Here is a 16,397-nt window from a genome sequence, read left to right as displayed (position 1 = left end):
CGTTTTTGGTGTCGGTTTACATGGCAACGGTGCTGAAAATGCTGATTTGAACGGCTACCAAGGTGAACGTTCTTTAAAATGCTCGGACAGAAAGGACAAGTTTGCAGAAAGTTGCCATGTCAACGTGAAACTTTTCCGCAACGAAAAAGCAAAAACAATGCATTCTCCCTGGAAATGACATAGTGCTATAGTGCATCAGTACAAATTTTAAATAAAAAAAAAAAAACATGTTAAAGAAACAATTTCAAAAAAGTATTTTCAGTTGAGACAAAACTATGAATTCAGCACAGACTTCAAACTATCAGAGTCTGTCGTGCCTGGCTTCACTGTATTCCACACGGCAGCAGTGTTGTGGAAGTCATGGACAATTCAAGAAATAAGCAGGGTGTGTTACTTTACCTGAACTTTGTGGGCGACATTGGTGTGTCAATGGGTGAATGTGACGAATGATGTAAAGCGCTTAAGGACTATTCACACAGTTGAATAGTGCTATATAAGTGAAATCCATTTTCCCAGTTAGTCAAAAGAATTCAGATGTCGGTTACCATTTTCAGCAGTCATGTATTTCGTTGTGTTTTTGAAAGAAACCCACCAACAGGCCGACTAAGCAGCATTTAAAAAAAAAAAAAAAAGATTTACTGTTTTAATGTTATAAAGTCCAGGAGGAGGCAGGGCAGTGAGTGACGGCAGCTTGTTTCATGTACCAAGAAAATAAATAGCAGTTATGAACTTATGTGTTATTCATTTCATAATCACTTCTGCATCACTACCAAAAGGTAGCGGTGTTACACTGACATGTTGCTTCCAATCAGGAGCAAGATTGAATATCAGCTTAGCCACTTGTAGTATTACTTCAGTCTGTGGCTGAGAAGTTTCATCAATCAAAACCTAAAGCTGAAATTGTTCATATCCACATCCATGTCCCCCTGACAGGAAGCACTACCTTCATATTAACACCACTTGAATAACTGTTAAACAAAGACACACATAAAACCACAAAGAGAATTACGACTTGGGCTGAGTTTATTGGGACCACCTTATTACAGCACTTAACATCATCATCCATCACGCAGAAGCTCCCAGACGGAGGAATACATCCTGTCCGCCCAATTCAGGCACTCACTATTTTAGTGCGGTGTTTAGACAAATAAGATCTTTGTTAGGATTGCATGACAAAGAATTTGTTGGCAGAGAAACTGCGATAAAAGATTGGGAACTTGAGTGTGTTTCATTTTTTTTTTTTTTTTACCCCCCTCCTGCTCCTCCACAGCTTTGTGTATCTGTATGTGGAGATTAAAGCAGGCAGGAAGAGGACACTTCTTCTCCTCTTCTTGTCACTTCCGAGCACAGACATAATATTTACACGTGAAACTCTCCGCCGCGGAGCCACACATCACGACGAGATGAAAGCCTCACCTCTCACAAAGGCAAGAAATCAAGACCGATTCCTTTTTAAAATTCACACCAAGCCACATGAAGACGAGTTGTCTTTAAACAGGTCCCGAGAGCCATCCCATCCCCCCATCCCCCCCCCCACCACCAGCAAAACCAGACAGTAAAAGTAGCCCTTTTACTAACCCTAACCCTCACCCTACACCCCCCCCCCCAATTTTTGCCTCTTTTCTGCCTCTGTGCTCCTGCAACAGTTGTGATGGTGATACTAATCACTATTGACATACGGCACCCTCCCCTCTGTGTGGCTTTCTTTGCCCGCTCGCTAGATCAGCGACGGGGCCCCCGCCTCATTTCGATCTGGACCTCAGAGGAAATGTGATCCAGAGGGGTGCCGAGGCACAGAGGCACTATTGTTCCAGGGCCGTCGGTCCTGCCTTACATATACGTCTCTCATCCCTGGCTGGGCCACATGCGCCTGCTAGATGTCTGTTCCTCTAAGCCGCCGGCTAAGGTTGTCCTAAAGTGCGTGGCGAGGGTTGGGTTACCTCTCCTTAACTGGGGGGTTAAACTGAAATGAGCTCAGAGAGCAAAGGCAGGTCTGAGGATTGAAAGCAAGCTCTGCTTACACACACGCTTCCGAATTTCAGAGGATCCTTTATTCTTCGCGGCGTAGAGATAGAGACAGCCCCGATGGCAGCGGTCAACGTCTTTTCTTCCTCTCATCTTTTCTTTAAACACACCGACTGGCAGAATATAATCTTATGAGACTGTCCTTGTCATTTATCTAAATAGCATAAAGAAACCTACATTCATATTCAACAGGAAAGTAAGTAATGGAACTGCACCTTTGTCATTTTGGAACAGAAGGTTGGTTTGACTGGATGAAAGGAGAATCACAGTACAATAGCCAAGCCAAAGCCAATAGAGGCTCATTCAATTTTTTTTGTTAAAGTTTTACATCAGTTTTCCTTTTACTTACTCTATTAGCCATTAAATGGTTTTAAAATCATACATTTTTTCACCTTTGCCACTCATCTGGAGGCTTATAATGAAGAGCAATGCAGACGAAATAATGTGGGTATGATAAAAAAAAAAAAAAAATACACAGGCGTTAGAAATACTCCTAATGTTTGGTAGATTTGTTCAGTGTTGATTTTTGAAGGCTGCAGCCATCAATACTCCACTAAGGCCACATTTCATATGAAATTGCATCAGTTTTCCATTTTCAGTTCAGAAAAGTTTTGCGTTTGCAAGCGTTTGAAAACAATGCCTGTTTAGATGGAAATGGCAGAAACACTGAAAGCGATGTCGCGTTCATGTAAGGCCACAAGTTCACTGGTGGTTGTTTTTGTAATGAAACCACACACACATAGGTGCAGACAACAATACACTACAAGCATTAACAATGATGAGCACACCGACATTGGTCAGGACAGACAAACAAGTCGGTCTGCCATTACAGTGACTCTCAGCTATGAAACCATCAAGTCCCAGGAGAAAATGGACGGCAGTGGCAGCGCCTCAGAAAAAATACTTGCGATTTTACCCCGTTTCTATGGCGTCATTGTGTTTTCAAAACGTTCTGTTTTCTACTTGCTTTAATTGAAATGTCGCAAATACCACTTGTATGTTAGGTGGCAGTAGTGAGCCGCTGTTGGGCACAATTTGTCTTTGTTCTGTTTTAGTTTTTTTTAGTCAGTAATGATCAAGATAGCTGGTCATTTTTCAATTGAACATTTTTCTCTTTGCACTAGACGTGGACTAGATGATTATATAAACAATGATATAATGAGATCAGGATGGTTTTTTATTATAATGTGCCTTTTAAGTAAACCATTTTATGTCTGAATTGTTTTGTTGTAGAATACAAATATATTTTTAAATCCGGCATCTTTAAAAATTGGAATAAAATTCATTTAAAATAAATAGCACAATGATGCACTGCAGCACCCCCGTCTGGTGTACAGAGTTAAGTTTTAATCTTTAAGGTTTCGAAGGGTCTCTGGATTAAAAAATTAACATTACGTACAAAACAAGTGAGAATAACTTCCTTTGGCTGTAAGAGATGCTTCAACCATAATGTCATGGCCATAACTACAACCTTTTTTTTTTTTAAAGCTATCAGTTTTACATCTATTAACTTTAAACGTGACATTGGAGTATTAATAATAAACAAGCTTGATGAGTGATGAGAAGCTGTAGCTTTATCCAGCGTGTGTGTTTGTGTGCGTCTATATTTCCTCCCACTCTTATCCCCCTTGAGTCAGAGCCGCGTCGACTTCCTGACGAGTGACAGGCGTCGTCCAGGCCCGGTGCTTTAACCAGACCCAGATGTAGATGTGACAATAGGGAGCCACAAGGGGAACGCGGACCTCCTCCTACCGTCCGTATTGACTTTCCTTATATGATTTTACTCGTGTGTTGAAAGTGTCTGCGAGTCAGCGGTTTAGATTTGTGGATGTGCTGGCAGGGTGAGCTGTTATTCGACAAAGACATTATTATGAGGAAATGAACGAGGAGGGGGCCCTCTGTTTGGAATAGCCCGGCTGCACAAAATGAGCGACTTCTGCACAAAAGCACATTGTGAAAGGGAATACCTGCTTCGGCGGGACTTCATTTTCCCCGACTTCTGCTAAATGGGAAAACGTCTCAGTTTCATCTCTGATGATGATAAACACGAAGCACGCCAGTTTTAGGTGCCGGGCCTTATAAAAACAGGGATGAATGGGATCGCCTGTGAGGCACGCTGTTCTCTTACTAAATGGTTTTACTGAAACGTAATTCTCCGTCTGAAGGGTGTGTGCGCCATGGGCAATTACATTAATACCACAAAATCTGACTTCTTTTGGTGAAGGTTATTTGTGAATACCAATTTAGAAGACATTTTCCCAGATACTCAGGTGGTGTTTTAAAAAACACCAATTCTCACAATATGTCCATTTGTAACTCATATCAACATCATGTTTTATCCACAGGTTTTGTAATGCTTGAAGTAAAGTTTATATCAATACGCCTGCTGATATCTGCATGTCTGTAATTCATACCAACCGTTTCCATGCTCTTGTTGTCACTAGTTAATAGATGTGTTTTATTGAAGAAAAAATAAAAAAAAAACTTCAAGACCCAATTTATATAGCATCTTCCTCCAACCAACTCCATTCAAACCAAATTAAACTCGCCAACAGGTACAGCTTAGCTAATATGTTAGTTACTCTACAATTATACAGCTGCATGTATTTCTTCTTCTTCTTCTTCTTCTTCTTCTTCTTCTTCTTCTTCTTCTTTGGACAGAGCAAACAAAAGGAAACAAAAGTAATTCAATAATTACTTTTCCACTTTTACTCATATTGTGACCCAGCAGTTATTTAAGGAAACAATAGTTTTCGCAACACTAGTGTCAGGTATGTGCAGAATGTGAGTTTACAATGACCTTAAATATTCAACTTTAGACCAAGTGTCAACGGTGCAAAAAATATGGAACTATCCTGAAACCTTGTCATCTCAACACAGCTCGTTTTATTCTTTTTGCATTTGTAGCAACTGAAAATTCCTCTTGTTTGATCTTTTCTCTTTGCACTATACTATCTTTCTCGACCCAGGTTGAAGTGTATTGTTTTGTCTGTTGGTCTCATTAAGGCCCTGTTTTTTTATGACGTGTCAAATGAGAACGCATCGTTTTTGAATTCTCGTTTGAGAAAGGTTTTGCATTGACACAGCAACGTTTTGGATGTCTGTTTACACCAGGGGTCTTCAATTCCAGGCCTCCAGGGCCAGTGTCCTGCCTGTTGTAGCTCTCTCCCAGTTACAACACACCTGAATGCAATAAGTTGCTCATTATTGGGCTTTTTTTTTACAAGCTTGATGACGACGTCAACATTAGATGGATGTGTTTCATCTCTGATGATGATAAACTTTACTACATCCGTGGTACACATGCACAATATCAGCATTTCAGAAAAGTTGCAGTTCACCTCAGTTACACAGAGATGAGTTCGGAGTTTATCAAGTTTTCACTTGATAATATTGTTTTAAAGGGGCCCGTTACAGTCCAATTCTCTGTGGATACATGAATCATATTAATTACTTTTAATTACACATATTAAGCTGATTTCTTTCTGCCTCATGTTTAAAAACCTCTGATCGGGCAGTTTGACCCTCCTGCTCTCGATTAAAACTCAATTGTTGACTGGGAGTGGTTGTGGGTTCATGCAGTAGCTAAGTGATTGAGACTGAGGGTGGCAGTCACCACAGAGACAAAACAAGACCAAATTTGTCTGTCCTTCTATTAAAGTCCACTGAAACTGTTTTTTTTTTTTTTTGTTTTGTTTTTTTGAGCATCACTGTGAAGAAATGTTAAACCACCGTCATATTTTTCCTGGTTTGAAATCAGAGCAAAGATTTTATCAGGTTCGATTCCATCCAATCAGGAGCCGGATTTCTTCGCCCTGCTGTCTGAGTGAATGAGAGAGCAGTCAGTCATCCACTGCAGCGCAGCTAACTCCAGTTTAAGTCTGTCAAGAGAGAAAGCCTGTTGACTCGCGCCAAACCACAATGAGTAAAGTGAAAATTGTACGTGAGCCACTGCCAAGACGAGAAGCAAAGATTTTTATTATCCCCAAATTCTTTATTATTAACAGTTTTGTTGTTGTTGTTGTTGTTTGTTTTGTTTTGGGGGTTTTTTTGGTGGCAAAGACGAGACACATACTGCACTGTCTATCTCTGTCATCCAGCTACCACTGTGTGTTTTATATCTAAAGGTCATCCTTTAGTGAAGAGAACACTGCGAGAGAGAAACAATTCTGAGAAAGGCAGACAACAGAAGGCAGACTCTGACACAATAATTAGAGCGTGGTTTTAGCCAGAGATGCAGGTGGGGAGCAGAGTGATGGAATACAAGTAACTAAAAGGCATGTGTCTGAATTATCGTTTTGTCTCACCCGGCAATGGGAGCGAGAAAACTGATTCGGCATTGAGGAGTTCAGTGAAAGCACTGATTAAAGGACAAACTCCTCTCTGTGCCTCCATTTTCTGTGCTTTTGAAACTTCACTTAATTTCAAAGGGTATTGTATAATGGCCAAGGGCAACAGCGTACTCAGACATCAGATTTATTGAGGCGTTCGATAATATGGTTTGAACAAACACAAAAACCACTTTTCTCGCAGTTAAGTTCTGAAATGCGCTGAGCTTTGGCACAGCTTTCAGACTCATTGCCTCACTGAATAGAGACGCGATGCCACATTGTTATGCAAGTTGTGCAAACAAAAACACGATGCCCACCTTGAGCGGCAGGCAGGACGTGAAGGGTGACCTGTACTGAAGATACAGAATAAAAACATTGTATATTAGTTTGCACCTCATCGGTACACACCTTTATGGCTAATTTATGAAGATTGAATCTTCCACCTTTTGTATTAGGCAGACTGAGACCCCTGTTTGACACGGTAAGTGTGTTCCAACTGACTGAATGCTCTGAAAGCTGTTAATATTTCCAAGGCTAAAAATGTCGCAGAGGACAGCAACAAACCTTAAATACAGGCTTAATACTGAATAGTGATCATCATCATTAAGATTATATATTTTACATGTCTATTGAGACATGTGTAAGAGTCCCTCAAGCTGTTTTACTCGTGAAAATGTGTTTTATGGTTGATGGTTTGCACTGCTGTTGCTTGAGCGCTGGGTTAATGTTATTTCTGTGGAAAACAGACCCAGACGATGTCAAAGCGATGGAGCCTATTTTCTCTGAACATCGGGGGCATGAAACGTTTGTAAAATGTTAAAATGCCAACCTGTCAGACAAAAACATTTAGATAATAGCACCAAAATCAGCAAATGCAAAAAGTATGATGAATGAACAAGAAGCCGGCACTCAGAGATTCAGTATGAGGCTGCACAGAAGAAACAGCTGACTGAATAAGTTTTAGATTGAAAGCTCTTCTTTTTCAATGAAGCCACATCTACTTTCCCAGCCCCGATATATCCAGATAAACATAAGCCCGTGTGGGACTCTGCGTCCTTCGAAAAACAGGTGACCCCCTCGCACCCATCGCTTCTCCAACACACGCGTCGAGAAAAATGTAGAATTCCTGATTACAAAAACCGAAAGCAGTTCATGCCAGTGAACCACAGACAATGATGAATATTGTAATCTTATAAAAAATGAGGAAGAAGCTAAGAAAGTGTTGGGAGCCAGTGGACATCAGTTTTCATCGTAATCCCCTAAAAAGCCTTGACTTTTCTACTTGTTGGCTTCAACAGATATAGAACCTGACCACTGACATTCTGCATACATTCTGCTAAATTGCATGCTCATGCAAGTAGATTGTGTTTACAGTTTCATCCATTTTGCATGAAAAGAGATTGGGAAGAAAAAAAAAGTTCATTTAATTAAAAACAACATAAAACTTCAGAGTTTTTAGCAGAATTTTGCTGGTTCATTGTTTGCACAGCTTTATGTAATGGGATCCTTTGTTTTGTCTTCTTTTCTTCTCTCAGGTACGCCACGGCACGCCTCAACTACTACTTTGAAAAGAAAGAGGAATATTTAGCATTGTGATCAGTTGAAACAGTATTTCACCTGCTGTCCTTCATGCATTGTACAAAAACTGTGTAATCCATTGCAGAAATGGAAGAACATAAAGGAAGCTTATAAAACGGACCCCCTTTGTCTGTTATTCCAGGCTGTAATCTGAGATCATATGTTTAGCTATCACTGTGATTTTTAAGATTTCTGTCTGACCACAGTCAGTATGCCGATAAGCCGATTTGGCAAATCCAGATGAAACTGATGCCAGAAACACATTAATTGTTCCCACATTCAGACGGGCCACATCAGACCACAAAACTAAGCAGATCATAAAAGCCAAAAGAGGGTTATTTGCAGGCTTATTCAGTTGTGTAAAAAAAAAAAAAAAGGTTTTCATTTCAATTTCTCATTGCTGTCTTGCAGGGGATGATTTGTTTAGTGAAGCTGGGTTGTATTAGCCATCCGGGTTGTGTATCGACCCCACAGTTGAGTAAAAGTAAAATATATAAATACCACAAGTTAATTCAGTTTTGTCCAATAAATGTGCAAAGAGAGATTTCAAAATACAGTACTGCTCAGAAAGTAGGTCAGAAAGTCATAAATCATCTTCATGAAGATTTCTGTCAAATCAAAAATCAGTCACTTCCATCCATCCATCCATCCATCCGCCTGTCCGTCCGTCCTTCCATCCAACCATCCTCGGACGTCTGAGCTCCTCATTCACCAAGAGTGACGCCCGCCACCCTGTAGTCTTTCCTGCTTGTGCTTCTCGTCAGTGAACTTGAAACCAATTGCAGTTTAAGTCAATATTTCGTCATAAGTTTGACTGTTTTACAAGCTCCACAACATGCAAATCAAACAAATGACCTTTGTAAGCTGGGAAAATGAGTTTCCTTACTGAAGCACCTTGAAGCATATCCTGCATTCAGAGCTTTCCGCACTATAGGCTAAAGTTGTAACGTTGCCACCAAACTGCTGTTGAGCAAATGTGATTCACCTTGTTGGTTATGTGCCGCGTTAACTTGTTAAAGATCCAGAAGGTCACAGAATCCGTTCCTGACAAGTGTTTACATATCTGATTTTGGTACAGAGTAGAAACATAAAGACACCAAAATTACAGGAAATGAAAAAAAAAAAAAAACCTTTCTTTCAGCCTGGTTTTGTTTGATAATGTTATGCAATGTCGACGGTCGTATCTTCAAAGATAACAAACGCTTTCTTGAATTTTTCAGATTTTTACAGCTCGGTGACCTCTCCAGCATTCCCGTCTGATCGGCAGCATTTAAAAATAAGTGCAAACGTGATATTGTATGTATTACATGTGAGTTTCTTACTCTATTGTGTTTGAAAACTTCCTCATAATACACATCCTCTCTCTGCAACCACTCAACATAATGGCTGTTTCAAACAGAATTACAATACTCCAGTACTGTTTGAGCGAGGTGTTAATTACGATATCACGAGTTGATCACCTGCAAAACCCAAACTGAAATGTATTTCAATGAAGATACAATGCACTACGATTTATACAAATACTATGATTTATATATGATCTCAGTAAATCAGCCTTAGTCTTGAGTAATATGCCTCAGTATGCATATTTCATGAACCTCTGGCCCATTATTGCTTGTCTTCAAACCTTATTTGAGAACTTTCCCAAACCCAAAATCAATATTTCTCCTGCAATGGCAAATTGTCACTTATCATGTGAACACAGTAAACGTGCTCACAGGACAAATACACCACACGTATGAACTCCATACTTACCTGAGGTGGAGTGACGGCTTTCTCACGTCCACCTTCACAGAACGGCAGTGAAAACTGCACAGCGGCTGCATGACGACTGGTTAAACCTGCTGAATTTCACTCACAATGACAAAGTCAGTCACTTATTGAAGCACAATGGATTCAAAAAGAACATATTTTGATTTGTGTTGCCACAAAGTCTCTGAATCGACTTCATTGTCTCCATCCAACCTGTCAAAATGTGACAAATCAACACTTGTTGGATCCGATTTATCTCTGCTACCACGGCGGTGTGTTAAAGTGAAATTAACAACTCAGCTTCTCCATTGAGCACGAGTCTTATTCTTTGGATCAGACGACCGATACGGTACTTTCTGAAGGTGTTACACATCATCCATCATGAATTAGCAGGAAAACTCTGCCACTTACTTGGTAAAAATATCAAAGTGATGCATAAAGAAAGAAACTGAAGCGTTTTCTTGAGGACATTAAGCTGTATGAATCCAAGCGTTCACACATTCAAGTGCTCTCCAACTGTAATTATCAGAACTGTGTGTTCGCAGCTCTGTTTTGGACCTACGCAAAAGGTCAAACGACTATAAACATGAGGACATAAAGAGGCAGAAATGAGCAGTTTGATTAATAGATTCAACACAGTCACTTTCACTGACTGTGTGATGTGTTAAATTAAAAGCTCTCTTTATTTCTGTGATTGAAAGAGGCTCCGTGCTGTTCAAAGGTGCTACAGTTTCTTCTCATGTGGTTAATCCAACCTTGAATCCCTGGGCGTATATTATGTGTATATCATAAGTAAAAGAGACACTTGTGCAGGTAAACATAGTGATATTCTATAGTGGGATAAAACTACCACTAAATCATGGACGCTTACACGTGATCTGCTTATTTGATGCCATATGAAGGGCAATTTGACTCACAGTATGATTTCCACAGTCTGATGCCCCCAGCGACTTTATTCTGCAGTCTGGATTTTGGAAGAGGCAGTTCTAGACAATGGTAGAGGCTTCAACTCTGTCAAATAAGCAATGGCTTTTTCAACAATCTACCAGAACTACGTTTTCCTCGACCTTTAACCAAGTGCTTTGACTACCATATCATCCCCATACAGTTAACAAAGTGCTGCCTAATATAAGCACGAAGCCCTTAATTGTATTTTAGATACCAGGAAAGGAAATTTGACAAAATTAGTGAAAAACGCTGAACAAATAAGCACAATCATCAAAACAGTTTCACCTCTTCTTAGTGGCTGCTCTGAAACTTCTGATCCAATCAAATGATTGTGAAGAGGATCAACTCTGACAGCATCAAGTCCATCAGACATGCACGTCTACATTTGGACAATTCTGAAAATGAAGGGGGAAAAAAACAAACCTGAATACCTTGGAAACCGAATATTTCTAAACCTTTTAATTGTCACACAAATTGTTTCGATTCTGCAAAATGTGCACACGATGCTTGGACAAATCCAAACTCCTGCTCATCATCAAGTCTATTCTTTATAACTCCAGTATATATACAGTGTATGGTTCAAATGTGTGGACTTTTCATGTTCTCATGTGTGCGGGTTTCCTTCTACCTTCCCAAAAAACATACACTGAGGGTCCCGACATTTGATATTTCTTATTATGGCTCTATGGGCATGTGTCAACATCATGTGACTAAGTGTCCCTATCTATTGTTGTTTTTAATAAAAGTTGCTTGAACACTCCCAAACAAATTCCTCTTGTGCTGAACACACCCGGTGGAAAAAAAAACTGTTACCTGCAAACCACCCAGTGGTGAAACCGACCACGAAAATGAACTCTTCTTCATTCTGCACTCTTTTATTCAAAGCTTAACACTCTGACTTACTATTGTTGTCAATGGAAACGTAAGATGCCACGCATGAACTCTTTACACAGAGGAACAAGAAACACAAGAAAAAAAGAGGGATAAATACACCAAATTAACAATGTATGAGTTTACCACCACTTAATGGCAGCTTTTCTTCCTGTCCCGTTTTGGAGAAATGAATTGGTCCAAAACTCTTGGTTAAGATCAGGACATGGGCTGAGGTGAGAGGTGAGTCACTGCACTGCGCTCCACTCTTGTGCAAGTCGGTCGGCTTATACTGCCCCGACTTCCTGACTCTCGTAATGTCAACTGGCTACAGGACTCTCTGCAGCAGCATTGAGAGCTGGCATTGGACATAAATTGCGAGATGCAAAGTAAATTGTGGATAGATGCCAGAAAAATATAGCTATAGAGCAAAAAAGAAGTAAAGGTTGAGGGGTTAAAACTCTTGAGACTTGCTGAAGTCAAAAGAAGGACTTGGATTGAATTCAATTATTATGTGTTGATATATTATAATGCATTCATCTATTTACTTTTTTTTATGGAATTTTAAATGAGTTCAAGCGTGAAACTTTGCGGGTGAGCTCGATTTTGTCAGAACTTTGAATCGGCGGCTGCTCAGTCGGCTTTGTTGTACCTGCAGCGCCTTGCGCCACGTCGGCTCGTCAAAACAATGAGGACGAAAGACAAACCGCCGGAAAAATTGATGCAACGCGCTCGGAAATGCCAACAAGTCCCCTCCGATTGATTCGCGCCAACTGTCTTTATCTGAGAGCGAAACACAAAATGCGGTGGGATTGTTAAATTGGTGGAAAGGATGACGGCAGGTCAAACCAGGGGAGGCCTGGCAACAATGGCATTCTTCACTCCCTCACGGTCACGTGCAGATCCGCGCATCAAGGCTGCAGTCGAGTCTTTGAGTCAAACAATCTGTTGCTTTCATGTTGCCTTTTTTTTTTGTGTTAAACATATAATATTTAATTAGCGGACTAATGCACTTAAAAAGACCCAAGGACTTTGCCTCAAGCGTTACTGTGTCTACTGTCTTTATCTGATGGCGGAGCACAAAAGGGAATATGATTGTAAAATCTGTAGAAAGAAATATGGCGGGGCAAATGAGGGAAGGACTGGCAACAATGGCGTTCTTTACCTCCTCACGGCCGCGCTCAGATCCACTCATCAAGGCTGCAGCCGTGTCTTTGAGTCAAACAATCCAGACGCTTTCATGCTGGCATTTTTCGTTAAACATATAATATTTAATTAGCGGACTAATGCACTTAAAAAGACCCAAGGACTTTGCCACAAAAAGAAGAAATTGGCCTTCTGTCCATTGCCTATTTTCCTGAAAAAGTACTGTAGATTTTTTTTCTTTCACTTCTAATTGCATTAAAAAAGAAATATATGCCTTTATGCAGTGTTTCAAAAACATGGAAACTCAGAACTGCTAGGGCAATTCACTGCAGAGGGTTTTTTTTTTTTTTTGCACAATTTGCTTTTATTCAGAAATTACATTTAGCTTTTTACTTATTGTTAAAGGCCTCCCAAGGCTGCTGACCCTTGGAATTTTAATAAGCCCTCCTCCCAACTTACAATTGATATAACTTTCATTATCACAAAAACTCTTCCACAATGTATTCAATGGAAGATCTTTTTTAATTATACATCTTATTTACATGTGACGCACAATGCATGAGATGTGTTTTATTCCTATTTTAAATGGATCCTTCCACATTTTCAATTACCAAAGATTTCTTGAAAAAAAAAAAAAAGTCGTACATCAAACTTATCTTTTCAACAGCGTTGAGGTTTGAAGACATGCGAAATACTGTAAATATCAGTAACCCATAAACTACATTTATGTAGTTATCCACTATTATCAACATTTGAATAATTCTTAGTTTTTTCTGGATTTGTGTTGTGGCTTAAGGCAGCTGATGGAGAAAATGCCTCTGATGAGAAGAAATGTAAATCCCATGAAGCCAATGTGATGGTCAAAGTGTACCATGTCAGTCCAACTGAGCGTGTGCAGGTTAAAGGTAGGGCGCATGTCGACATCCATTGGGCTTCGACATGATCACAAAACCAATGTCACATTAATCTCAGATTCTTAGTCCTGGTGAGGCCAAACCATGCCGGCTCCTTTTGCTCTGCTTCAATGCATTTCGATAAATGGCCGTTTGATTCAGCAGGTGTCAGAGTTAAGGTCAAATAAATATTGTGAACATGTCAGGACTTCCTCTGAAAGGTGCAACAGGGGTGCCAAGGTCAAATTGATTCGTTCACATGGAGAACACTGTGGCTAAATATATATCATCCTTGTGGCATTAGTGGGATTTAGCTGGATATAGTTTGATACCCGTGAGATATGAAGAAGTGGATCATGATTTTATTTACTGAGGGTGAAGTCCGGCTGAGGAAGTGTAAACATCAGATACTCACGACTCATGTTTCTGTCTCAGCTTAAGTAGTAATCATCTGTTAAAGAGATTAAAGGAAGCCATTCATTTCATATGCTGTTTGTTTTTGTTTTGATTTAGCACTGTAGCTATAGATTTAATTTGTACAACTTTGTAAAAAACGTAATTTAATTCAAAGGAAATATAGAAAATGTAAATAGATATTTTATAATCATTCTTGTGGCCGAGGTTCTCTTGTGTGATTTGATCAGGGGTTAAATAATTGACGTTGTTTTTGCTTCGAAGGTACATATTCTGCTAAAGGGGACCTCGCCATTTGGCAAGCAGTTATGTTTTTAACGTAAAAAAAACAATGATCACTGCGGTATTTTGGGAGTAAGATCTGCTCTATTGTGCAACGTGGATGAGAGGGCACGTTTTTACCTGCACCACCTCATAAACGGTGCTCCTCCTGAACGTACGATCAGCTCAACGGAAATATGAGGGTCAATTAGTCTCCTTTTGAATCCAAAACCATTGGAATGATTGAAGATGGCAGGCTCAAAGAGCAGGGCGAGCATGCTGCGTGGCACCATGACCACTGCGCGAGCTCTAATGAGTAGCGGAGCCTCCGTGATCACAAACAGGGCGGCTTTGATGCTCCATTGAAAGAGCCTCTCCAACACGTCTGAAGGGGGCTCCTGCTTTGTAATAACAATTTATAATTCTCTTGATCTAAATGCCCAATTGGCGAGGAGAGGATAATAAGAAAGGATGTGGTTCTCTGCTGTTCAAGCTGGGGTTTTTTTTTTTGTGTGTTTTTTTTCTTCCCAAAAATCAAAAAGTGAATTTGCCTGGAGGGCCCATCCGAAGCAGGCTTTCATGAAGAAAGCGTGTCATTAAGCCTCATCAGCCCCACACACGTGCGGGAAAAAAAAATAAAACCACGAGAAAAGAAAGGTATAGTCAAAGTCAGTGTGAGCACTGCTCAGATTATCACTGCCAATACTGCATCGGCCTCATGTGAGAGAAACAAGTGACACAGTAACCAGACAAAGCGTCTCAGATAATATTACCACCTGCTTTTTTTTTTAATATGGTAATGCTACACATTTGGCTAACAGAGGAGGAAATTAAAGCTACAACAAGTAAAATAATAAACTTTATTATGGCAATGATTCAGGTATGGAGGTTGGACAGTGGCAGTCAATGTGGAGGCAGCTGACCTGGTCATGATATTTATGTGTGACTGGAAAGACAAGTTGACATCCTGATTCCAGAAATGGTCAAACGATGAGTATAAGTCGTTAATGCTAACGCTGAAACTGAGACGTAGAACCACTTTGCTGCAGTCGAAACTTGAAAAAGCACAATGTGGAAAACCATCTGTGTCAACATTAGCCCATTTAAATTGTTTGTTTAATGTATTAGCATAAGATGTTTAGTATTTTGCATGAACTTTAGGAAGACAGGTGCATTTTAATGGTTACTGCTCATATTAATAATGTATTAATAATGTCACTAATGCGACGGTAGGCGATGGTTGTAATATGTATTGTAATGTCTTCCTACAGCAAAGCATCTTTTCTTGAAGATGAATGTATTTTGTACATGGTCACTGGAAAATAAACAAATAAAACAATCAAAATTTCTAAATTAGCACTTTTGTCTCGCACAAAAACACCCCAGGCTTTATACATGTTCTCCCTGAGTATTTCATGTATCTACCCTGTTTTGGCCCGTATGGACTGAATCCAGCTCCCAGGAACCTAAACCTGAGATGGAGACAATACATTTGACAGAAACACAGGAAACCTTGGTTTTGTTTTTTATTTAAATAATCAGAGAGGGAAATGCTACATTGACTACAGTAGGGCTTGGGACAGAGGTGCATCGTCCTCGTTGTAGTGAGAATGGAAACGTGGATATTGCCCATGTGAAGAAGGTAGATGATGATGATGATGATGAGCAGGGGACCGAAGAGAGAACCCTGTGGGACACCTCCAGAGAGGAGTGACCTGGACAGGATTTGAACTAGTTCAAGAGTTTGTCTGTGATTCTATTGATTTTTAAACTAATATAAGAGATTGTTTCTTCTTCTTCTTCATATTATACATTATTAGAATTAGCGGTAAGTTCTGTGTGGATTCACAGGGAAGAAGAGGAAAACCAACTGTTGCACCTGTCATAAACTGTTATAACTGTATATAATGCATTTTGTGTACAGTAATAATTGAATGTCCATTCTTTAATTTTGCAAAAAGTGGACAAAAGCTTGTGTGTCTCACCTCATATTTCCTATCAACCAATGATCTTCTCCCTTTGTCTGCTCCCATCATTGAGTTCCACCTGTGTCCACCTCTTCCTGGTGTATTTAAGCTTCCCGTTCTCTGTTGCCTGTGTCAGTTCATCTCGTCCACGTCTCGGTCCCAGCTCCCCAGTGTTAACCTTTTGGTTTTTGGACTTCACAGTTTTGGGATTT

General features: G+C 40.0%; 1 protein-coding gene across 1 annotated transcript in view; it reads left to right on the top strand.

Moving 5' to 3' along the window:
• Positions 1-7,952, top strand: part of LOC308136982 (ethanolamine kinase 1) — a gene marked incomplete at both ends in the record, with an annotated part of 31,621 nt that extends 23,669 nt beyond the window's left edge. Inside the window, one exon of the mRNA XM_080505538.1 lies at positions 7,892-7,952. Coding sequence (XP_080361664.1) covers positions 7,892-7,952 — 61 coding nt within the window. The remainder of the gene's footprint in view (positions 1-7,891) is intronic.
• Between the last annotated feature and the right edge of the window lie 8,445 nt (positions 7,953-16,397).

The sequence above is a fragment of the Blennius ocellaris genome (assembly GCF_963422515.1).
Source record: "Blennius ocellaris genome assembly, chromosome: 11".
NCBI lineage: Eukaryota > Metazoa > Chordata > Actinopteri > Blenniiformes > Blenniidae > Blennius > Blennius ocellaris.
The sequence above is the reverse complement of the archived record's forward strand: the minus strand, read 5'-3'. Positions and strand labels throughout refer to the sequence as shown.